General features: G+C 39.9%; 1 protein-coding gene across 2 annotated transcripts in view; it reads right to left on the bottom strand.

Moving 5' to 3' along the window:
* Positions 1–26,132, bottom strand: part of pacs1b (phosphofurin acidic cluster sorting protein 1b) — a 91,327-nt gene that overhangs the window by 36,417 nt on the left and 28,778 nt on the right. For both annotated transcript variants that reach the window (XM_023965820.2, XM_023965821.2), the window contains exons 2-3: positions 7,722–7,809; positions 2,065–2,154 (exon numbers count right to left, since the gene is read on the bottom strand). In XM_023965820.2, the coding sequence (XP_023821588.1) occupies positions 2,065–2,154; positions 7,722–7,809 (178 nt within the window). The remainder of the gene's footprint in view (positions 1–2,064; positions 2,155–7,721; positions 7,810–26,132) is intronic.

Below are 26,132 nucleotides of genomic sequence, written 5' to 3'. Positions count from 1 at the left end.
AAAACAGGGATAAAAAAACGGCTGTAAAGTTAGATATTGTTATGAATGAATGAATGAATGAATGAATGAATAAATAAATGGAACGAAATGTACAGTGGTTGACAAAATTGTTGGTACCCCTCAGTTAAAGAAAGAAAGTCCACAATGGTCACTGAAATGACTTGAAACTTTCAAAAGTATGAAGTGATTAACAGAATTATTAACAAAAACAAACTAATGAAATAGGGCTGGACAAAAATGATGGTACCTCCTTAAAAGACTGAGAACTAATTGCCCAAGGGGTCATGATGAACTCAGGTATGTCCTTTAATTGACATCACAGCTGTTTTCAAACCCATAATCAGTCAGTCTGCCTATTTAAAAGGGAGACAAATAGTCATGTTGCTGTTTGGTGAAAAGGTGTGTCCCACACCGTGGTGCAGCGGTAGGGCGGTCGACCCATGATCGTAGCAGGCTCTATTCACGCCCATCAGTTGAAGTGTACTTGGGCAAGACACTGAACCCCACCTTGCTTCTGGTTGGAGGTTGGCGCCAGTGTTCGGCAGCACCAATGTGTGAATGTGTGTGTGAATGGGTGAATGGGTCTGTCACTGTCACTAAAGCGCTTTGGGCCTTGTAAGTAGAAAAGCGCTATATAAGTTTACGCCATTTACTGAACATGGACAACAGAAAGCGAAGGAGAGAATTGTCCCAGGACATTAGAAACAAAATTATAGATAAAACATCGTAAAGGTAAAGGTTTAAACCCATCTCTAAGCAGCTTGAAGTTCCTGTGACGACAGCCGCACATATTATTCAGAAGTTTAAGACCCACGGGACAGTAGCCAACCTCCCTGGACGTGGCCGGAAGAGGAAAATTGATGACAAATTGAGGAGACGGATAGTTGGAACTGTATCCAAAGAGCCCAGAACAACCTCCAAAGACCTTAAAGGTGAACTCCTAGATCAAGGTAAAGCGTCAGATCGCACCATTCGTCGTTTGAGGCTGAGTGGACTTCATGGGAGACGACCAAGGAGGAGACCACTGTTGAAAGGAAATCATAAAAAAGCCAGACTGGAATTTGCAAAAATGCATGTTGACAAGCCACAAAGCTTCTGGAAAAAATGTCCTTTGGACAGATGAGACAAAACTGGAGCATTTTGGTAAGGCACATCAGCTCTATGTTCGAAGACTCAAAAATGAAGCATACAACCAAAAGAACAATGTCCCTACTGTGAAACATTCTGGATAGAAATGTGCTGCCTAGGGTCAGAAAGCTTGGGTCTGACAACGATCCAAAACACAGCCAAAAAAAAACAAGAATGGCTAAGAGAAAAGCGTTGGACTATTCTGAAGTGGCCTTCTATTAGCCCAGATCTGAATCCCATTGAACATCTGTGGAAGAAGCAGAAACATGCCATTTGGAGAAGAAACCCGTCAAACCTGAGACAACTGGAGCAGTTTTCTCATGAGGAGTGGGCCAAAATACCTGTCGACAGGTACAGAAGGTTCATTGACAAACACAGAAATCATTTAATTGCAGTGATTGCCTCAAAAGGTTGTGCAACAGCCTATTAAGTTATGGGTACCATCATTTTTGTCCAGCCCTACTTCATTAGTTTTTTCAATAATTCTGTTAATCAACACCTCAAAAGTAATGGCTGATTTTGATTAGTTAATTTTCAATAAATTTTAATTTATTGTTACTTTTGAATGTCTTAAGTCATTTCAGTGAGCATTGTGGACTTTCTTTAACCGAGGGGTACCAACAATTTTCTCCACCACTGTAGATGCTGAAAGCTAAATATAAGTAAATTTAAAACTAATTGTAAAGACCTGTGTTTCCCATTGTGTCTTCGAGAAGTTTTGCTTTGCATCTACACTTTTTTCTTTAAACGCACTCCAAAATATTTCTTCAAGTTCATTTCTTCAAGACCACATCTTCCTATAATTATTCTAAGACAAATGGTGTAAAGCCGAGTCAGACCATACCTATTGAGTGACTGTCATGTTACATTTTATTTGTGCAAAAACAACATCATAGCAAAATTAGAGCTTTGTTTGATTGGCTTGTCTGTACCTACCTGCAGAGAGAAAGTGAGCTGTAGGTCAGTTTCTGTCAGGCCTGCAGAGGACAGCAGGATCTCATTAGACCGCAGAATGCGCTTGGACCCCTGAGGAAACAACAAAGACATACGTGAAAGAAAGAATTAAGATCACAGAAAAAGGAGTGTGCTCTGGTAAGTTCAACAAACATTAAGTACTAAACTGTATCAATCACACAATGAGAAGAACAAAAACTAAAAAGTCAGGAGGAGAGTGAATAGAGATCTGACATCCCAATCATGTTAAAGCAGCTGGGCTGTTTCTGCTAGTCTAAAAGTACATTTATTGTTTGTTGTTTAATATATGTGCAATAACATTTACTTTGCATTAAAAGTGATTATTATTTACACTGTTTTCTCATGTCATGTTCAGCTCCACTTGGTTCAGCTGCTGGCAGTGTTGAACATTGGGATTTTTATCCAATCATATTTCAGCTGGCTGGTGGTCACAGGTTTTACGAAATCTGCATTCATAATTCCCCACACTGACATTTGAAGAAAAAAAACAGACAGATTGTTGCAAAAGCAAATCAGATCTGAAATCTGTGACATTAAGGTCAGCTAGAAGGCCTTACCCTGAGCATGAAAAAAACTATTTTTGTGACTAGAAATGTAGCAATCAATTGGTGAATATATTTCCAATCCTACGATCCAACCAGACAGATCTGTCCATTGTTGTTAATCAAATCAAACTCTACCATTAAAATTGTTTCAAAATTATTGATGTGGTAAAACAACAGTGAGCTGAACTTTAGGAAACTAAAATGTAAATGATTTGCCATTAGTTCTTGTTTACTTGTTTGTTTGTACACATATTGAATTTACAATTTATTATCTTGCAAGAAATACAAGGAATCTGAAAACATTTCTTGAACTGTTGAATATCCAGGTAGTTATCTCTGAGTCACTGGTTGATTTTTTGGCTAAAGATATTCTGGATCAATCTTAAGTTAGTGAATTTGATCGAATCAAATCACTCTAAATAAACCAATATAGACTATGAATCCTACCTGCAACCACAAATGATATGAATCAAATTGCTGCTAAAACGAATCGTTACACTCCTACTAGTGACTGTAAAACAATCAGTGCATAATGGGAATTGACATTTTCTGACGTTTTGTATAAATGCAAAACATTTTATTGTAATTTTGTTATTTTAATTTTGTTTTGTCTGGTTGTATGTTCAGTAGGGTTATACGATGTCAACCATTGGGATGGACGATGATATCGTCGTGTGTGTGTGTGGGGGGGGTATTTTTAATTTTTCTGTCTTATATAATTGCTATTCGTTATTTTACTTTAATACTTTCTTTTATTTTATTTCCCAACTACTGACTCATCCGCGATGATCCAGTATAAACTGAGGGAAGTGACTTTAACAAAAAAAGTAACAAACAAAATAGAAAAAAAGTACAGCTTTGTGTTTGAGGGGAGGGAGGGGGGGTGCTTTGTTACATGAGCGGTATGTGTGGGAGATTTAGGACTGCGATCCGTCCCGCAGTTCTAGGGAAACGAGCTACCGAACTCAGAACCGGGTCTAAAAGTGTGTGTCTGAGCACAGCTCGGATCGTCAGCACACACACACAGCGGCGGTGTGAGCTTCAAAGCAGAAATGTCGCTCAGTCCTTAGAAACCGTTCAAACAATCACGTGGATTTGTGTTTCCAGTCGCGTCCCGACAAAATAAAGGCTGATGTTATTCCCACATGTTTACGTGCAGCCAGGATGCAGATTGCAGCACCACCCAAAGCTAATGTTGTTAGCCCATGTTAGCATACTGCTAATTCTGGCTTCTTTCCGGCTCCGCTCTTCAACAGAAAAAGCACTGACCACGCGGATTAAAATTAAAACAGGCGAACAGGCGCTTCATAATAATCGTAACATTATTAAAAGCACGTTTAGAAGATTGTCTCGTATATTACAGAGCTGACATGTCAATGTATGTAGCTGCTCGGCGGAAGTCATATCCTCAGTCATTCCGGTTTTTCAAACCCTACTGCGCATGTGCGAATGATTTATTCCGACCGAAAGTGTGACCCATGTGAACGTTTGTTATATTCTGAAAACATTTTTCTGGGCCCATGTACACGGTTGGATTCTAATCCGACCATTGATCCCATCAAGATATTTTGCAAATGTAACCGCGGCTTATGGTGTCGACTTGCAGCGTGGCGGGGGCGTGGCATCACGATGGTGTCTCTCCATCGGGATATCAGTCAGCCATCACGATGGATGATGGTATCGTCCATCGGCACAACCCTTATGTTCAGTCCACAGTTTTTAGGTTAATGTTACCACACCATGTACTGTAGGTTTAAGGTTGTGCAACAGCGTCTGCTAACTTTAGAGCAGTGTTTTTTTAAGCCAAGGCACACTTTATCCTTGACAAAAATCCAAAAATTTAAAAAACTAGAAACTCAGTCTGTATTGATGTACAGTCCCTCCACAATCTCACATGCATTTTTGTGATAATTGTGGCAGAAAAAGCTGGAAGTTGCAGCTGTTTTTCTCTCAAAGATGTAATAAAAGTTAAGTTAGTTTTCAGTAATAATTCTCAACTAAATTATTTGTCATTTTACCCTAGTAGTTGTTTTACCCTTCAGTTTATTAACATGCAATTTTATGTAACCTCACAAAAAAAAAAAAAATGTATTCTTTCTAAATAGATAATAGATTATATTAGATTTATTTTTTTATATTTATTTCAATGATAGTGCAAAGGCAGCTGTAATTTTTGAACAAATATATGATCACAACATGTTTGATAGATTTTACACAAAAAAACTAGCATTATAATTATGTTTTCTATAGCTACACAAAAAGTGAACATGTTGAAGTTTTATTAGTTTTTCTCTTCTCTTAATCAAAGATGAAGTCTTTGAAAACGTAAAAATGTCTCATTTCTTTTTAGATGATTAAATTGTTTCAATTTAGTTTGATTTTGTCTGTTGGCCACTTCACCTTAATGCTGTTTCTTAATCTGTTATTACTTCTTCTTAAGTTTAACATATAAAATAATCCAGACGTTATTAGAAAAGTATTCCGGTCAGAAAGATGACTTGGACCAAACTCTGGGATGTTTGGCTGTTAATAAACACAAACCTTGAAGGAAACTAAACTGTTGACCTTTGATTTCATCAAGAAGATTTAAAAACTCTTTGTGTGTTTGTTGTGGTTTCAAGACGTTTAACAGGGAAGACTCATTGTAAGGCAGTGTAACGCAAAAAGACTCGCTTCTCTGAGCTTCATTGTTTTGTTCACTTGTTCCACGGTCTGATACCAGATTCTACAGCTACACCGCTAAAGACGAGCTTAGGCTGGTATTTTTGTTGGAACTGAGAGACTTTACGAGCTAAATCGGAACAAAGAAGTGAAGACTTTAACCACTTCTGATTGGTCAGACTGATGACGTATGATTAGGCCTCCAATAATGATTGGTGAAGATAGTTAAAGGGGCGGGACTTTTCCAAAAACAGCTGAAGCTGCGGCTTCATTCTTATCAAAGTGTCTTTAATAGAATCAAAGACACACAAAGAAAAAAAGAAAAAAGTATTTTATGATCTTTCATATTCCTTACTACTCAGTGTTTTATGAGGAGCTGTTTGGATGAACAAAGAGCTGATATCCTGGAGATGGTAAATGTCTTTAGATCAGTGAATATGGATAATTTTCCACGGCACACCTGACCATCTCCCAAGGCACACTGGTTGAAAAACACTGCTTTAGAGTGCCCTTTACTCACGTTTAAACGGGATTCCCTATAGATTTTAGAGCCACGGTGTTGTCTTTATATTGTTTATGTATTTATATTGGTAAGACGAAAGCCAAGGTGAAAACTGTTCAACACGCAACACATAAAAGACCTAATACTGTTTTGTATAGACGTAAATCTACATCTACTGGTATAAATTGACAGAAACAAAATCTGTAAAAAAGCGGCCAAGGACAAAAATAAAGGATTTAAATCTTTTTCAATGAAGAAAAAAAATAATTTAACCCTTTAACACCAGAGTTGTCACCAGTGACAGGACGATATTTATTTAATTATTTGGCTAAAATGCTATCGGCAAAGCAGGCCAAAGTTCCTCCCAGCAATAGATTCTAGTTTAGCGACCTGATGGATCAGAGGGATGTGTACAACGCTCTGAATAAAAGGCCGACATCGTGGCGAGGAACGTTACCAGTTTACTTCTGCGTGTGAGAAGCGTGGCTGCAAAGGTGCAACAAAGCAGATATGTAAACAAAGCATCTTTGTCACAATAAAGCAACTTTCCTTCATTCTGTCATGCTGCCTCATCATCACACTTTATTGTTTCTGGAAAGAATCCTTATTTTGAAGCACCATTCAGGCTACATTAAACAATGTTGAAAACAGACAGCATTTTATTTCCCCAATAAAAACTTATTGGTTAAGGCACATTTAGTCTTTGTTTTTTCTAATACTGAAAAATATTTTGTTGTGGAAATCAGACAATGTTGACTGTTGCCTTTCTATATTTTAAGTAACCAAAATAAAAGCACTATGAATTTGCTTTAGTAAAAGCAACTTATATATGAGATACAGTTGCAGTGCTGACATGGATGTGTATATTGTGCTTATAAAATGAAAGTGTTTTGCCAATCACCGCTAGCTCCACGGAGAAAGTTGGTGTGTGTGTGTTAGCCTGGGGGCAGTGCAGCAGTGCAGACTCTTCTTGGAAGGGACTGTTCCTCATTTATCTATCTTATCTGGATTGGGAAGGGCTGGTGCTTGGAGCACAGTTTTTTAGAGGAATGCTCAGGATTGCGTCAATGGATCAAAAAACTGCTTGGAGTTGTATTTCTGTGAGGAATTAACATAATACAGGTAAAAGCTCACAAAACTAATTTTGTATGATATAGACCATTTCAAGGCACACCTAAAGGAAGCAAATGAAAAATGTTTTTCTATTGATTTATGCTATAAAAAAGTGAGGTAAAGCTAAAATATTAAGTGTGTTGAGCTGTTAATACTTTTTAACACTTAAATTAAAAAGTTAAGTTTTTATTGTTTTTTCCTTAACTGTAGTTTTGAAAATAATATCTATTCTACTGCTTTAGAAAGGACATAAAGGCCGAATCTGAATTCTTCCCCTAATGCCTCCGGCTTCTCACTATTGCTCCAATTGTAGTGGCATTTGGAGCTGTACTTGTTTATTTAAGGGGTAGCCGTAGACTAAGGGGCTGGCTATTCCTCCACTGGCACGATGATCAGCGTTGCACAGTGCCAAGGAAGAGAAATGCATTTCTTTACATGGGTGTGTTCTGAAGCACAAAAGTTTACATTTGAATGTAAATATTGAAGTTTTTGTTTAAGTATGACTTTTTAAAGTTATAAAACAAATGTTGTGTATTTTCCGAGCGCTAGCAGCTACGCGCTAACGTAGCTCACCGGCAACTATTGAAGATGTCATCAAGTAGTAATAACATCAAAATTTCAAGACACTATTTCTACATAACTCTCCGCTTGGAGGGCTAAATGTAGGGGGGTATGGAGAAGCCGGAAGGGTAAGGGTAGGAATTTGGATTTGGACCAACTCTCCTTTTAAGCTAAAGTTTGACTTGTGATTGGCTGTGACTCATATTTCCGTCATTTCTAAAGCAGCTTCATCATACCTGCAGTTTAACGGCGATGACAACAGAAGTAAGGTCCTTGTCCAGCTCCTTCAACATGATCAGCTTCTTCAGGGTCAGATTAAAGAGCCTGGAGGAGCATCAAAACAAGGTCAATGATAACATCCTAAATATTCAGTCACATACATCCATTCAGACCCTTCAGAGCACAACTCTGGTTCAAGAAACATCAGCACTTTCAAGGCTTCTGTGTGCCTTATTGTTCTCTTCCTGATAGGAATAGCATTCTGACAGAAAGAGAAAAAAAATATCAGAAAAAAAACTGGTTAAAGACATGCCTTTTACTCGATACAAGAAAACAAACAAGAAGAAAAGCTTTTTCAAAATCACACTAATAAATTTCAGGTTCAGTTTACAAACTTTACACCTGAGATATGTCAGAATTTGCTCACTACTTCTGGTTAATTCCTTATAAAGGGCATTCACCAATTGCACCAATTTTGCAAGTTCTCCCACTTAAAAAGATGAGAGGGGCCTATAATTTTCATCATAGGTATACAAAAAGAGAAAAAAAAGTCCAGAGAAAATAGTCTAATTTTTAAATAATTTATTTGTAAATTATGGTGGAAAATACGTATCTGGTCACGTACAAACAAGCAGGATTTTTGACCTGTAACTTCTTCTGTAAGAGGATTCTCTGTCATCGACTCATCGACTCGAAACCTTGTAAAGAGTTACAGAAAAATGACTGCTGTCATTGGCAACAAAGGGTATATAACAAAGTATTGAGTTGAACCTTTGTCATTGACCAAATACTTATTTCCACCACAATTTTTCAAATAATTTCTTTAAAAATCAGACAATGTGATTTTCCGGATTATTTTTTATTTTACTTTTTCCCCCCAAGTTGAGGTATACCTATGATGAAAATTACAGGCCTCTCTCATCTTTTTAAGAGGGGGAACTTGCACAATTGGTGGCTGACTAAATTAACCACATTTATTCATATTCATAGCCTCTTCACTGCACATTTGAAACTAAATGTATCTGTATTATTTACTGATTAGAACGCCTTCTTTAAAATCTGTATCGTTCAGTTTCACCATCTTTTGTATTAAAATCTTTCCAATCACAACAAAATCCTGTGTTTAGAAGATAAGATGCAAAGGACAGTTCAGCTGTAAAACGCAGCATAGAACAAGAGTCTAATTGGGTACAACAGTCAGGAACTGGAGGTGTATGAGCCAAATGCAGGAAACTGGGCTTAAAGGCAGAAACATGAACATTTAATAAACTTAAACAGGACAAAAACAATGGAGAAACAAAAAGCCGATAAAGCAGGTGACCTGATAATGTAGAACTGAAAACTAAACACTGCTACTTACTGAAGACATATAACAAAAATGAAAACAGTTGTGGATGATTAACATAGAACTGGGCTATGCCTGAATTCCCACCCCAACCCCCAACTACTAAAAACTACGCAGCACTGTGTAGTTCTCTGCATTTTAAAAGCAATTCGGACACCATGCTCACTTCTTTTTTTTTTTTTTTTTAAATGGCGAATATGACGTCATTGATTTAAAGTCAAAATCTAATTAATATGAGCGTATTACGACGATCATTTATGAGTCCACTGTCTTCTGAAGATAAAAACGTTGATGTTTTATTTAAAAAATTCATTTAAATAAATTTTTTGGACAAAAACATTTCCGACAATGCGTTGTGGTCCATATTCGCCAATCTAGTGAGCATCGATGCCCACTGGTTTTTCGCAGAGACTTCTGGGTAATTTCTAGGGCACTTAATTTTGGAATTGTAAATGGCGGATATGCTTATATAGCGCTTTTCTACCTACAAGGCCCAAAGCGCTTTACAATCACAGACCCATTCACCCAGTCACACACACATTCACACACACATTTACACACTGGTGGCAGCTCCGCTGCCGAACACAGGCGCCCTCCTACCACCAGAGGCAAGGTGGGGTTCAGTGTCTTGCCCAACGATGCATCGACTCATGGGCGTTATAGAAAATGTATGTTTTTAAGATCTTATTCTTTAGTATATTGCAGTTTTATCTTTAGTGTAAAGTGAACTCATTTTGAACTGTTTTAGGACTTATTCTCCAGTGACCTTCACTTGTGCTTTGTGGTTGCAGCAGCAACTAGGACTTCTTTGTGCAAATCTAGGAGTTTCCAGAGACGCAATAAATATGTCATGGACTACATCTCTCCCATCTGGGTTGAACATCTTATCCTTGGGAAAGTGTTCAGATTCTTGTTCTCATGTGGAGGATGAAGCTGACCTCTAATCTCGTGCCGGTGATGGAGTATTCGTTTGGCTGGTATGATTTATTTTGGACCAGATGAGGACTCTTTTGATCGTTGGATTGTGTGCGCCGGTGAAATGCGCATGTAACTTGTGCGTCTGTAGGTCTTTTAACTTGAGAATCCAGACAATGTCTTTAATCTGTGTTAAAACTATTGTTAGGGCAATAAACTGTGTATTTTTAATCCGGTTGAATCCTTGGTTTGCTTTACCACTCTCGACTCCTGAACACGCACGGATGGAAAGATCTAAAAGCGAAAGATTTCTTTCCTACAGCGTGCAAGGCGGGAATCCTTGCAATCTTGCGACCCCGGAATTGTAGTTTCGGACAGCAATACAAAACTGCGAACGGAGTATAAAGTGTACTAAATAGGGATTATGGTGGGGATTCAGACAAAGCCGTAGATTCAGACAACACTACAAAATAAAGAAAGCACTATGTAGCGAGTAGGGAAGGAATTCAGACACCGACCCTGGAGTGACTGACAGGGGGCAGAACATGACCAAAAACACCACTTAAAAACCAAAATAAACCCCAAAATCCAAACAGCAACAGTATGAGAATAAAAAGTATTATTAATATTTCCAACATTATGGGGATAAAAGTTGTAGGACGTCTATGTTTAAAATTGATAATCTGGATTAAACTTAATTTATGTTGATTATACCTACAGCACATTGTGCCAACATAAATAGCCTCCAGTGTTTAATTGCTTCCAATTCTATGATAAACTCAACTCATGTTGACAATAATTTGCTTACATAAAAAAAAATGACAATAGTATCACTTTCACCTACTTTGTAATCATAGCTGAGAAGTTACTGTTCGGCCTGCAATAAGTGTTCGGGGGCCTGAAACTAATGATGAAGTCACACAACAGTAACCCCACTTGGACAAACAACGTAGCATCGAGATCTGCTCTGGCTCTACATATTTTCATTTCACGTTTCCTTTTGTAACCTAAAGTTCTTTTCATTCATAATTTGTGTCCGACATTAATCTTTGTAATGTTTATAGAGAAATTTTGCCACAACTAGGGTTGGGCGATGTCCCTTAAATTGGCAGTTGGCGATGGTATCGGCACAACCCTAGCCACTACCCACTTTGTAAAAAGATCTGTGGCTGTTAGAATGAACCTGCTGCTCCACACGAGCAAACCGTGTCTCAGACCAGAGCAGCTAGACTCCTAGCTTTGTATTTGCAGGCAGGGGAGGGTGCTTTGTTATGGTGTCCGGTCCGGAGAAAGGTTCGGACCGAACTGTGTCTCCCGGGAGCTTTGTATCTGCAAGGAGAGAAGTGGTTTTGGGACGGTGTGTGTGCTTGCGGAAGCGGCTTTTGAATGTACAGTCCTGATAAACCGTGCAAACAATTATGTGAATTTGTGCTACCATTCGAGTCCAGACAAAATAAAGGCTGATGTTATTCCAGTTTAAGTTAAATGTTTGTAAGGCTAAATGTTGTTAGCACCGCTAAATGTTGTTAGCACGTATTAACCTAGTCCTAACCCTTCTTCCAGGTCTGTTCTGCCAATATTAAAGCACTGGGCGCACTAATTAAAAAAAACTATAAGTGAGCATGCACTTATTAATAATCATAACAATAATAAAAGCTTGTTTAGAAGATCATCTCGCTCTATGTCTGAGCTTTGTTTGATTACAACAGAACTCATAATTTCTTCTTCTATGGAAGTATTGTAATTTGTCCGGACCAATCACTATTGTATACGTCATTGGACCAACATACAGCCAATCGAATAATACTGTGACGTCATCATTAGTCGCATGCCCCTGAACACTTATTGCAAAACAAACAGTTTTGGTACCAGGCCGCAGACAGAACTGATATATACACCAACATAATATATACAATAACTTTGATTATTTCCGTTTTGTTTATTTTCTGATTCTTAAGGAAGTCTTATTTTGGAAAACTACCGGATTCCGTTCACCACATCCGTCGGTCTAGAAGCGTCACGTGACTTTAAGCAGCTGCACAGATTGCCAAGTTAGTATCCAAATATGGCGTTTCATGGCAGCCTACATTAAACAAGCGCAAAGATAAGTGAGCGAGTGTATTCACAAACTGAGTGAGCGAACCTTATAACCGTGCAGCCGCAATTCTAACCGAGACACCCCGCATTTTACAGCTGCACGGTTGCAATCTTAACTGCTTGCTCGCTGGGTTTGCGCGCAGTGTTTAGGCGGTGTTTTTGTCACTTGGGGGCAGTGTTGGGGGTGTGTTTGTCACGGGGGGGGGGGGGGGGGGCGGTAACCTTTCTGGCTGATCTGATTGGCCGAAAATGGCATGTCAAATGCAGCGAGGGAGCGAGGCGGGACTTTCAATTTTTTTAGAGGCTTTAATAGAAAAAAATGGCAGATTTAATATGGACTAAAAAGGACTGAAGAACTAAAAATGATTTTCAGACAACATTACAAACCAGACCTGTTAATACTCAGACAAAAAAGGGTTCCTCCTAAGGACAAAATTTCCAGCTACAAACAGGGCAACGTTGTGTACTCTATCCACTGCAAAGAGAACTGCAATGACCAGTACATAGGAGAAACCAAAAAACCTCTACACAAGCTGCTTTACCAACATCACAGAGCCAACTCAAGTGGACCCGAGTCTGCTGTACACCACCACTCGTTCGAGGATAGTGAAGTCCGAATTTTAGCCAGAGAGAAAGGATGGTTTGAGCGAGGAGTGAAAGAAGCCATCTTTGTCAAGAAGAATAAACATTCTCTTAATAAGAATGGTGGTCTCAGGTTTATTCTTCCGTCCATCATACGCATTAATTAATATGCATTCAATCAAATATAGCTGCCAACGTGCTGAAGATGTTTCTGATCTGGGGAAATTTGTAAAAAGGGAGATTATGGGTGTATTAGGTAGGCAGCTGTTAAAAACTTTTAGCACAGAAAATGTTCTCGTGTTTAAAAAAAAAAACAATGATTCAGGATTTATGTAAGAACAAAATATGCAAACACTTTTTGCTCTAAAAGATGATCTGAGCCTGGGTTAAGTTCTCAATGCTATAATTGTATTCTATTAAAAAAAACAATGTTGCCTTTATTTTATTTTTACTAATCAGAAACGAATTCTACAAATCAAGAATTTTTCTTCACAGAATCCTCGTCATCTGCAAAAACAAACCAAAAACAACTGATTTTTTCAGATTTTTTTAAACTACATTTTTTGTAAGAGCATTTTAAAGTGAATAATAAGTATTTCAGAAACCCGAAGCTAAAAAATATTCAATGCGAACTTCTAAAAAATATTCAATGTGAACTATATTGGACCAGTCCTTGAAAATATTGTCTGACATCAAACCACTCCGCAGCCTGAAAAAGGTTTGGGACCACTGGTTTAAAGGCCAAAAATAATTTTTCTGCTGCCCTTTTTCAACTTTGAGCCCCTGCCCCTCTCAAATTCTGTGCACGTCTCTGAACATACACACACGGTCAGGGGTCAGTCTGCTTATGAATTCATATTAGGGAATAAAGTGAGTATTCCACAGTCTAGAGGGGAAAATGCAGCAAAACACACAAAAGAAAGCCCAACAACAAAAGAACGTGACAAGAATACAGAGATATATACAAAGAATGGAAGAGGGAAAAACAAAAATTAGACCAAAATAATAAAAAAGACATACAAATTGAATTGAAGGGAGCATAGAGAAACCAAACATAGATAATGACAAAGTGTGTAAAGATACAAGAGTGACACAGATTCAACAAAACACGTAAAAAACATAAAGTGGATGTACCAGAAAATTCCAATAATTTATCGCAACAAGAGGAGGTTGAAGTAAATTTAAAATGCATTATGTAATATGAAACATCTTTTAGCATCTTTTTTCACATCACTCTTTTATCTCAAATAAAAACAAACAATCCCAGCAAATGCCTCGCATGAATCAATAGTTCAAACGGGACAGAGGTTATGTGAGGACATCTGGAGCAAGTTCTACTCGGACCAGATCAATCAGACCTTCACTTTTCATCCCCTGAAGATTAAAGGCAGTCATGGTGGAGAAAAAGATTTGACTTTCATCCCAGCACACTTCTCCTGCCTCAGCCTCTCTTCATTTTATGTGGGTCTTCCCCCAAACCATCGCTATCACTCACTGCATTTCATCTGCCTCTAAGGGCTCCCACTCCAAACACACAGGCAGACAAGTGGCCTCCACTGCTGCTGATGCAGTGCAGGGGGAAAGTAAAAAACATGGTGAAGTTCTTCCCTTCAAATCTAAAGCCCTCCAGCTGCCAATAAAAGTGGGCAGGAGAGACCGCTAAGTGCAGCTTCTGCCTCCACCTGCTGAATGCAAGTGGGATGGACGGAGGTGGAGGCAGCAGAGAAGACCACGGGTCTGTTTTAGATGGGTGCAGGAGTGAAGGTGTGTGGAGTAGTTAGATGTACTTAAAATATGAGTTAAAGCAGAGTGTTAGTTCAGAATTAAAAATCCAGTTTTGAATCATGCAGGAGAAAAAAAAGCAGCATTTTAACAACTTGCTAACTCTTAGTGGTCTCTGAACTCACTAGTCTGTTTGGCATTCACATTGGTTGTTTACAATAATTTAGGAAGGACACCAATATTATTATTATTTTCATTCCAAATTTAACACAACCAAGCAGCTGAATGGCTCAGTTTGTTAAGCATAGGACAGGCACAGGAGAAACCAGGGTTTGATTCTCAGGGGATGCAATGAGCTTCATCCAGTGCAGGTCCTTGGGCAAGACCCTAGACTGGCTGCCTAGTCTGGGTCTCCATGTTCCGGTCGCCAGCCCTGACAAAATACAGGGTTGTGTGAGGAAGCACATTTGCAAATCAGTGGCAGCGGATTCCCTGAAGGGAAATGCCGAAAGGTGAACAACAGAAACATTTTAACACAAAGGTTTTCAGCTTGATTTTTTTTTAGGTTTAAATCAAAAACTTCACGCTTTGACATTTTGAATAAACTATATAGTTTAGAGGAGCTTCGCCTGGTTTTTAAGATATTTTTAACACAGTTTTGACCTTGTCTTTGCTTTATTTATTTATTTATTTATACATTTTTATTCTTTTTGTAATCTTTGTAGTGAAATACAATAAAATATCTGAAAAAAAGGCAGGAGTTTTACTAAAAAAAAAACAGTTTTTAAGATAACATTTTAAAGTTGTAGAGTAGTAAAAAAAAATCTGTGAAATGTGGACAGCATTGTTTTCTGCTGTCAGCTTGAGGATCAATCATTTCCAGAAACAAACAGACCAAAGCAGGTCCAGCACAGGCAACCACGGAGTCATATGGTAAAGGTCACACAGTCTGCAGGTCCGCAACACTTCCTTTATGGACTGGCGCTTACTTCTCTTTCACAGCTTGTCACTTTACCATAACAATCTAAACCGTGGTATTATTTACAGCAAAAGAAGCAACGAGGGAAACACAGGAGGACAAAAATGAATTGCTTGAAAACAGCACAGCATTTACGAGTCAGCATGGCAGCATGCTAATGTGCTTCCAAGAGGGCAAAATCAGTGGCTTGCCTCAATGTTCTTGAAAAAATAATTATAGGCCTGTTTCCAGGCATCAACAGCATATATATAATTATATAGGCTGCATGGCATTATGGGGGGAAAATGCATTAGGCCACCTTTGTGGCCATGCAATAGGTTTGATTCAATCCCAAAGGGGAGGAAATCTCTTGGAGCCAAATCTATTTTTCATCCTGATTATTGACTCTAAGACTTACAGTGTCAGTTGAGCAGCTGGGTTTAAAAGTTTAAAACAGGGACCCTGATCTTGTAGAACATCCATTTGTTGCTGGAACGGTCAACTACAATGATCTGTTTAATATGGATCTTTGAATGTTGATGGGGAGGTGTTTTCAAAAAATAATGCTGGAACCAAAGAATGAATGAATAGCTAATGAGGCAGTAAAGAAAGCATGTATAAATATAACTTGAAAAAGCTATTTTTATTTAAGATATCATATAGGAGCAAACTCCTGAGCTTAACTCAGAACGTGCAGTTTTTTTTGGAGCAGCTACTGATACTTAATTGTTGTTTAATCAGAGATAAAGTTGAAGGCGGATAAAACGGAGGGACATAATGGAGGCAGGAACTGGTTTCCTATTGCATGTAGGCAGGCTGACCTACGATCTCTTTTAAAGGCCAGCCACTTAGAAGAAGACAGACAGAATGGTTATCCTAGTGCAGGAATGGAAAACAGAAATGAATATATAGCAATGTTTACAGTGATGGGTTGCACGGTTGCACAGTTGTGAGCGCTAATGCCTCAAAGCAAAAAACAAAACAAAAACAGTCCCGGCTGGGACCTTTCTGTGTGGAGTTTTCATGTTTTCACAGTGCATGTGTGGGTTTTCTGCTGGGACTCTGGCTTCCTCCCACTGACCAAAAACCTGCTTCAAAGGCGTATTGATGACTCTAAACTTTCCCTAGTTGTGTATTTGTGTGTGCATGGAAGCGTGGTTGTGGCTTGTGACAGACTGTCTAGGGTGTACCCTGCCTTCTCCCAGCACTAGGAAATATGGGCCGGTTGGAGCGTCACTCTTAGCGCGGTGGTGAGAGTGAAGCTGCCATTTAACTGACTGTAATAGAAAGCTACAAGTGTCCCGTACATGTCCCAAACCTTATAAGATTCAATAAGGGGTTAAGCAGAGGAGTAGTTTGCTCACACTTGGTTACAGCATTATAGCCTATCTGATTTGAACACACACAATAACCCTAACAACACGAACTTCACTTCTCTTCACACCTCCCTAACTCACGGTGTGGGAACCAACCCTTCCCATGAGTCTTAGTGGCCATGGGCGGGGCTAAGTCCCAGGTCCCCAAAACGTTGTTTACAAAATGGCTGAAGCCCTGTTTAAAACTGCAGCTATCAGCTACGCGGATTGATGGATTTTTAGATGCTGTTTTATGACTGAAAAAATAAAAAATAAATCAAAACTCAGATTTGCTCCTGCTGCATTTATTAAACACACACTTAGTGTTTGTGTGTGTTTAAGCCATCTCTTCGCTAACACATGTGAGAGGAGGAAAGCTGAGCTTCACGCACCCCCTTGAAGAACAAGGAGGGGGGTCAGACGCTGAGCGCAAGTGAGTCTGTAAGCAGGCATTCAGTTTGTGCTACCCAGCTAGGGAGAACGGTAAAAAAAAGGTTTTCTCAAAAAGAACAGAGACTGGTTCTTTTATTAACCCACTCTGGAGGCTCTGAGGGTCCGAAGGCGCGGGCCGAAGGCTGGCGCCCTATAACCCGGTGCGCCCTATGGTCGTTAAAATACGGTACATGTAATGAAGGGAAAATTGATGACTCACCTTGAGTATATATCATAGCTCACTAATATTTATGGCAAGATGAATGGCAACATTTCCTCCATAGCACCTACCATCCAAAGTGACACTCAAAAGAGCAAATTATCTTTTAAGTATAAAGAACAGAAGGAAAAAGCCAATCACATACATTAATATTGTTTTTTAAGCGGTCCAAAAAAAAATTCCCTGAGCATTTATATTCATGCTGAATTTTTAATTATGTTATCTTTTTTTATTTGCCACAGAATAAACAAAGTATCAAGCCAATAATCTCCAACTCAATTAAAAAACTGTACGTCGATGTGACACACATGTACTTTTGGGGTGGGTAAATGTTTCCAATAAAGTATTTTGAAATGTTTATCTGTGGTTTTAATGGTTTCATCTTCATTCAATATTCAAGGTTCTCATCATAATCTCCATAAAAAATAAGAAGGAATCACAACAGTGAATGATGTGATTTTAGCTTTTCACTTGCCTTATAGAAAAGTGCCGTCATTTCTGCAGATGGACCCTCACTTTTTGGATTAAATAGATTACAGAGAAGTCCAAAAATTATTAGATCATTATGATCTGTTGTGGTACCAGTACCTGATCAAAAATTGAATTGAAATGTTACTTTCAAAGGTTTTTGTCTCCAGAGAAGTCTTATATCTATTTATCGAAATCCAGAAATAATAGCATGAGGGTAAATGTGCTGGTTCAAAGTTCTATGTGTCTTTAAGAGGAAGGTGCCTGTGGTTGCCTTGACAACAGCCAGTCAGGGGTGGTTTGACCTTGACATGTAAAATAAACAACACAATGTGGTGCATACCTGGAGGGGAAAAAAAAGTCTTTGCACCCACCTCCACATTAACTCCTTGTTGATGTCCAGCCATCCACCTGACTACAGACACTTCCTTCACTCTTTTCTTTAAGTAACAGCTTCCTTCCTCAGCATGTGATCTTTGTCTTGTCATTAGAGCTTCAAGTCCTCAGTTGACTACGTGCTTTCCTTACATAAACATAACTCGGGTACTGCCCTTCTCATGGCACTCGCTTCATCTGATCTCCTGTCTTAAATAACATGGCGGTCTCTTCTCCCCTCACCAGCCCTGATCAATGCCAGCTCTGCCACCATCCTTTCAGGTCCTCTCACGGTACTCTCCTCTGTGTTTTTTGGTATTTCCATTGAGGATTGCCTTTGGGATCACCATCAGTAGACTGTAGGATCTAATGTCTAGTAAAGGATGAATGTCACAATCTAAATGCTTTCCATTCATGAGTTTTAGGCTATATAATTAAGAAAATGTTTAAACCAATTCAAGCAAAATAGATTTGAAAATTTGAATATAATCTAAACTGCGGTAAAGAAAATAAGCAAAAAGCTTTAGAACAACTGAGAGCGTTTAAAGTCTAACTTCAATCATCTTTTGAGCCATTTAAAAACCATTCCCAGTGGTCTTTTATTAGGATTATGTCGTTTTTAATAAAACGAGAATAAAAAAACAAATATCGCTTTCTAGGACATAGTTTCTGCAGAGCGACAGAGGCGCAGAGTGACACCCCCCCATTTTTTACTAAGAGCTATCTGTTTACACGCTCTCCTTCTAGCTTACAGCCCCGACCTTACATTACCGGTGCAACAAAAATGGCGAGGAATATCAAAGTTGTGCAGCTTGAGCCAGATTGAAGCTCAGATAAGGAAGATGAAGACGTACATGGATCGATTCATCTACAAGTGAATGCATCAGAATGGAGTCAGTCAAGTGGGGAGCTTGTGGCCCGTCCAGCTTATTTTATACATCAAAAATATGTTTAAAAAAAACTGCTGCTTCCTAGGAGGAAGTTGCTACAGCAAATGCACGAGTCTCAAAACTTTGGGAAAGATTTCATGCTGGATGCTCTTTGCGACACATCTGAACTGTGACAGAACATTTTCTTAAAGCAGCAACTTCCTGTTTGCAAGTCGTTCGTCTTTCTGCTTGCTCAACTATTGGAGAGGGGAAGTTAGAGTGGAAAAAATTAAAAATAAAGAAAGTGAGGAGTCTGTATGATGTGGTCTAAAAACAAAAATAAACCATTTCCTGTGCAGCAGCTAAAACTGCATTCACACAGGATGCGATTCTGGCCTCAGGGGTGTTGAGTTTCATTGTTAAGTCAATGTACAGTTGCGAGGATTTTTGTCCTGAACTTCCATCCATTTTCTTAACCAGCTGGTGTCTCAGAATTGCCAGAGGCAGTCCCGGTTACTGTTGGGCTAAGGCGGGATACACCTTCGATAAATCGCCAGCAATAGAGCTCGCTACAACGACACCCGGGGTCCAGCCGGACCCTGGGCGACGGTGTTCACCCAACAATAACCGGGACAGCCACTAGCAACTCTGCAACCCCATGCTGGCCCGTGGACAGTTGGCTGCCCAGCAGATGGAGAGAGCGGTTGCCCCAATCGCTTTAGCTCCATGGATTTACATTATGATGTGTATCTTATTTTCATCGAGACAATAATAAAAAGATTTTTATTTTTCTCTGAAGGATCTGGTGAATCCGGCGCCTCCGTAGAGCTGTTCAAAATGTATAAACCCGGGCTACTTGCTTAACCTCATCTATGTTTTCCATGATGTGACACCGAATTAAATCAAGAGAAACGTTAGCGGTTGCTCTCTGGCCGGGGAGTCAAGGCCGTCATAAAAGAGGGGGCAAATTCAACCCGTGAATCGCTTCTGGTGTGAATGCACCTTGATATTTCATTAAATGCCAGAAAATGCAGATTTGTAGCTATGGATGCCAAAAATTTTTGCTCTCTGTTTTGTCTCGAGTTTAGAACTATATGTGAAGGTGTTTGAGGAGGGGAGCAATGTCTAAAAGTATCTATAAATCCACACAAACTCCTACAGGGACAAAAATACAACAGCTCTCATGCTAATGAACCTGTGCACCAAATCCCGGGCTCACACAGGCAAACACTGTGAGAGTTTGAAGACTAACAATGGAGATGAAGAGGAGTGAGAATAAATGACTTCTCGTAGCGTGGATGCTTGTGGGCCAGAAGAATAACAACCGCACTGCTTTGGACTAACAACGGCCTTAAAATAGATCTTGGCTGAGCGGACGAGGCATGTGAAGATGTCAACAGCTTTGGAGAAGCTGCTCTAAATTCCACTACAAAAGCGATTTCAAAGTCATGTTAGGTTTTCAGGCTGTATAATTGCATAAAAAATGTACGTGAGAACATGACAACAGCACTAGCAGGAGTCTGACGTTTTCATTTATGAAACAGCAGATTATGAATCAATGAGTAATTCGGCTGACCTTGGAAGAAATTGATTGGATCTAATAGTGACTTTGAAAATAAACACCTTGTAGGAGACTTGTTGGATTTGATAGCTTTATGGTCTACCCAGATTGATTTGCCACACATCCAAAACATGCGACATCCTTTTTCGTTGGGCTGCTTTTACCCTTCACCAAGAGCACAGGCTACAGCAGAACAGAATGAGTCATAAAGCTCTGCAGTCTGCTCTACTTCTCATCTGCTACATGACAGCCGACAGACAGGCAATGAAGAGATGAGGGAGGCAAGACTATGGAGAGCAGGGAGGAGACTGTGGGTTTACATTGGGTCTACAGGACATCCAATACTAAAAAGAAGAGAATTTGCTTCTCTAAGAAAAGGCTAGATCAAAAACTAAGACAGAGGGAGTGTGCATGTTGTTCCTAAAGCTTGGGCTGGTTATCTGTAAGCTGGTCACGTCCACAGACTGACTACAGTGAGGCTATGGCTTCTTCACAGTGGTGCAGCAGTGAGGACAAACTTGAGGGAAAAGCGTGGTCTGCTGGAAGTAACAATACTTAGGGCTCATATAAATATATCTGTGCTGAAAGAATGTTAAAAACATCTCAAACACAATTATTCATAAATACAAAAGGATTTTTTCATAAAGTCCTAATGATATTTTAACTAACAGATGACTTCAACGAGCAAAGAACTACGGTATATTATTAAATGTTTTACAAAGTAAAATCTAAAAATCTGTTTTGGTTCAATGATAAAAATAGAAGGAATCTCATTTGTATGCAAAGCTAAAGTGTCTAATTTGGCAAGCCTTCTTTTTTTTCTAAACTGCACAGTACCAAGGAAAAGGTTTTTTTTCGATATTCTGATAAATTTTAGCTTTTTGACAGAACAGAAAAAACAGTATGTAGGTCTCCCACCAACATAGTAAATGAGCAGACAAATCACAGAGACTAATGATAAATCTAATAGTATTAAGCTGAAAATGTTGCACAAACTGTTACATTTTCATTTATTAGGTGTTTAAAAAGCTCAAAAATTGTTCTTACAAGAAGATTTATGATTTCCTTGGCTTAAAAAAATGTTATTGGTTTTTTTGTACCACCAATACAACTAGTGCCCCTACTGACTTCCAAATGTTTGAGCAGATAAACATAAATAAATCAATGTTTCATATACATTTTTTTCATGTTGTTACTACTGTGTTAAATACCGTAAATTCCGGACTACAAAGCGCACCCGATTACAAGCCGCACCCACCCATTTTCACGTGTTTAATTACTTTTATACATTCACAAGCCGCGTCATAGTACAAGCCGCGCATGTATTAGGCGACATTGTCATCCTGACAGATCACGTCCTGAATCCCAGAGTGAGTGCAATTCATTAGCACACTGTGGGTAGTGTCAGCTTTGCCTCAAGCTCATGTATTTGAATACGTCAACATCTGTCAAACAGCACGCACCTCTATTCTGTTCACAAGTTCCTCAGTTATGGTGTTTTTATTTCTTTTTTTTTTTTTTTTTACTTATTGACAATCTAGGTATCATACATAAAATTACAAACAGTAACCATATAATCAACATTACATCCCTCAGTTATGATGAGGAAATTTACATCCGCGATTCCCCATTTCCCATGAGTCTTAGGGGCTAAAGGCAGGGCCAACGCCCGGCTCGCCATACTGTTGTGCGTGTTTAAGAATGAGCAAATATCAGCAGTGCATGGAGGGGTGAACGGGAAAAGCTCTCCTTCCGCTTGTGTCGCGGCAGCGTTATGGGAGTAACAAGGCTGGTTGAAAAAATACACCAGTAAAATAAAGCAGCGGCGACTGAAAAGCGCGCCTCAGCGCGACACGCGATACGCGCACCTCAGTGCGGCGCGTGCGTCAGAAGCCTCTGCGCTCCGCGGACGCCTCTGCGCTCCGCGCTCGCTCCTTGTCTCCCCTTCCTATCTACTCCGACACTTCTGGCCAGGGCGGCTTCAAGGAGGAGCACTTCGTCCCCATTGCGCCGGTGAACGGAGCAAATCGTGTCTGTGCAGAGCAATCGGACTTAATACTGTACGTTTTGTGTATGAGGGGCGGATGCGTTGTTACGTGTGGGAGCCATCAGACTGCCATCGGCCCCGCAGCTCTATAAAAGCAGCAGGAGAAGATTTCTCCAACTCACACGGAGGCTGTGAGCTTTTCAAAGCAAAATTCCGCTCAGTCCTTAAAAACCATAAAAACGATCACGTCGATTTGTGTTTCCAGTCGTGTCCCGACAAAATAAAGGCTGATGTTATTCCCACATATTTACGTGCAGCCAGCCGAGTCACTATGACTCAGAGGTAAATTCACTCCATGCGCTGTTCTCTCCGTCACGCAGCTGACCGGCTTTTCCAAACCCGTTGGTGATGGTGGATTTTTTAACGCTGCTTTTAACGATTGCTTTTAACTTGAAAGCTTCATCATACTGTAATGGCGATCACGTGCACGTTGGGTCTAATGGCACCAAAGGATTCTGGGATGCGGCCGGGCATGCGTGTTTCGTTTTGTTGAACCATGACTGAAGTGTCTAAGACCTGAAGTCAAGTCCATGCTGTTTGGCTGCTAAGAGGTGTGTTGAAAAATAAATGCCTTGTGTTTGGTGTTAAAGAATTCAAACCATTCACTGAGTCCAAAAGTTCGTACATGGCGGCCGCCAATGAAATCCATAAATTAGCCGCGTCACTGAATAAGCCGCAGGGCTGTAAGCGCAGGCAAAAAGTAGCGGCTTATAGTCCGGAAATTACGGTATTTCTTAGAATTGTGGAAAATAATTACTATAGATATGTGAGCAATCAATCCATAGTGTTAAAATAACTACTGCTAATTCATATTATCACTACCATTACTATACTAGTCTGAGGTTTTGCTTTTTGGGAAATTTGCAGTAAACAGGTCCTGTGTAACCCTTCGTACTACTCAGACCCCATAAAATAGCCTTCATCCTCAAAAAGGTTGGTGATCCCTGATCTAGATCCTTTTCGGGCCTGCCCAAATAATTGCTCCAAGAAATGTTAGAAAGGTCAATTACTTATTACAGAGCATTCACATTTAAAGCAAACGTAGATTGTTCAGTTCTCTTATAATTCTCCCAATTCTCCCATAAAGCTAAAACAAAAAATAACAATAGCTATAATTAGAATTAATGAAATAAAAATAATGGATTTCTCTGTGCTTTTCCAGATGCTCAATTCGCTTATCCATAATTCATTCACTACTCATAATCGGTACTGGTAAGCTACTAATGTAGCCACGGACTGACAGAAGCCTGGCTGCCAGTATGTGAATGCCATTCATACACATTCACACACCAGTGGAGCCACACTGGAGACAGGCAGGGTGAATTGTCTTGCTCAAAGACAAAACAACAGCTGACTGGGGGGATTGAACAGTCAACCTTTCGACCATTAGCTGACTTGCTCAACCACCTGAGCCACTGACCTGATTTAATTTATACTGAAGGCATCAATAAAGTGAGATCCCATTTTATAAAATGTGCAATTGATGTATTCACAATTCACAGGCGATGTACGTTCACTTTGTCCTCGCCAATCCGCATTCAAGCATCCACTCCTAATCAAAAGCCTATGCGCGACTTGGGCAAAACTGATGTTTATTTGTCGCTTTAAGCTTCTATGACCATTTTTTGGGGCTCTACGTACAAAACGTGCAGCCAATGAATGCACGTTGAAAGTTAAACCAGGTTGAACTTTGACCAATCAGCCACTTGTATCTATTAGTGACGTATGGATGGCATCCCCTCCATTTCATGGAAGTGCCAACTGTTTGAAAATGGAGGACAAATTAATAATTGTCATTTGTGCCCTGCTGGAGTTATTTGACACCAAGTCTTTCATATGTTGGAATAAAGCTGTAAACAAAAAAGCCTGGAGCAAGATTTGCGCCCCTTCAACAATTTGCTCTAAGACTCTTTCCACTGTAGGTGACAGACATGCGCTAGAATCAGGTAGCTACAGTCCAGCCCAGTCTGAATCTAGCATGATAATAAGCTTATATTCAAAAATATAACCAATAAATAGTCTATCCTCTCCAGTCATATTCTCGTTGAGACTTTGGACGGCTACAGCTCCATGCGCATTTCATAGTTTGCGCTACACTTCATGAATAAAACTAAGCGTCTGCGCGTCTGTTTCTCATCCAGTGATAATGAAAAAAAGTCAAATTCATTTTGCCATTAATTTTTCTCCGGCACAATGTTCCCTTGTTTATTTCAGGAGTTACGTTCTAAAAATAACGTGAACGATGAAATCTGTGGAGTAGGGTTACAGATGTTTTATGGCAGTAAAACTCCTCACTGCCCACTTTACACACTTTTCTCAGAAAGACATGTTTAAATTCTCTAAGTTCAAACCTTCATAGCAATTAAGTCCAGGAGTATAGAATGAAAATGAAAACAAAAGATCTGATCGCGATCAAAGATTTATGTAGATCTGAAAAGCTGTGCGTTTCTGTACATTAGACAAGGCACAGAGGAGACTCATTGACAAGATCTCCAACCAATCAGGACACAGAACACGGTGCACTGTTTGAAAAAATAGGCAGCATAATCTCTCTAACAGAGTAAGCAAAACCGCAAAAGATGAGCTGCAACATAGAAAGGGAACACTGTCTTCTCCTCTACTTGACAGGAATTTTTAGAGGGGTTCAGATTGGGGCACAGGTTGCTGAAGGATGGATTAAAATATGTTCCATGTGGCTCTGATATTAAATTTAGTGGGCCGGACCAAACATGGAGGCGGGCCAGATCTGGCCTGGCCCTGCTATAGACAGCTGCAACCCATTGGCGTATTATGTCCCTCCTCTTTCCCTGTCATCAGAAGCCGCGTTTACATGGGCAAAAGTAATCGGAAAGAATGCCTGATCGGAAAGAAAATGTGTCATGTAAACGCGCCATTCGGAATAGTCTGCCCCGGTCAGACTCGTTCGGATAAGAATTTCTTTCCGATCGAGATAGGTGGGTTATCCCGATCGTTTATCCGATCGTGGAGCATGTAAACGGTCATTCCGATCGTGTGTCACTACTGCTCTGGTTTACGTCACGCATAGATGGTGTTTTGCTGAGAGAAAGATTTGGAGCTCATACGGGACCGACCAGCTGCTCTGCGGACGCCCCGTGAAAAGCGCCGTTCCGCTCTCTCCCCGCTGGCTCTCCCCTACACCCCTCACGAGGGAGATGCAGGGCAGGAGCTCTTCGTGCCCCCCGACGCTCACTCGGTCCACTGGCACCCGAATGAGCAGAGGAGCTGGATTAATATCTACGTGTCTGAGGGGAGGAGGATGCTTGTTCGGTGTGCGTGTTTTTTTTTGTTTTTTTTTTTGTTATGTGTGGGAGAACTCAGACTGCGAGCCGTCCCACCGCTCTGGGTTAGCGGCTGGAGGACTCAGGAGAGCCGCCAGCTCACGCAGCGAGTTTGGGGAAGCAGAAATAAATGTCGCTCAGTCCTTTTCAACACTACTGCGCATGCCCAAATGATTCATTCCG

This window comes from Oryzias latipes, chromosome 18 (genome assembly GCF_053564925.1).
Source record: "Oryzias latipes strain Hd-rR chromosome 18, Olatipes_Hd-rR_3.1".
Taxonomy (NCBI): Eukaryota; Metazoa; Chordata; class Actinopteri; order Beloniformes; family Adrianichthyidae; genus Oryzias; species Oryzias latipes.
This window is presented reverse-complemented; position numbering and strand designations above follow the sequence as displayed.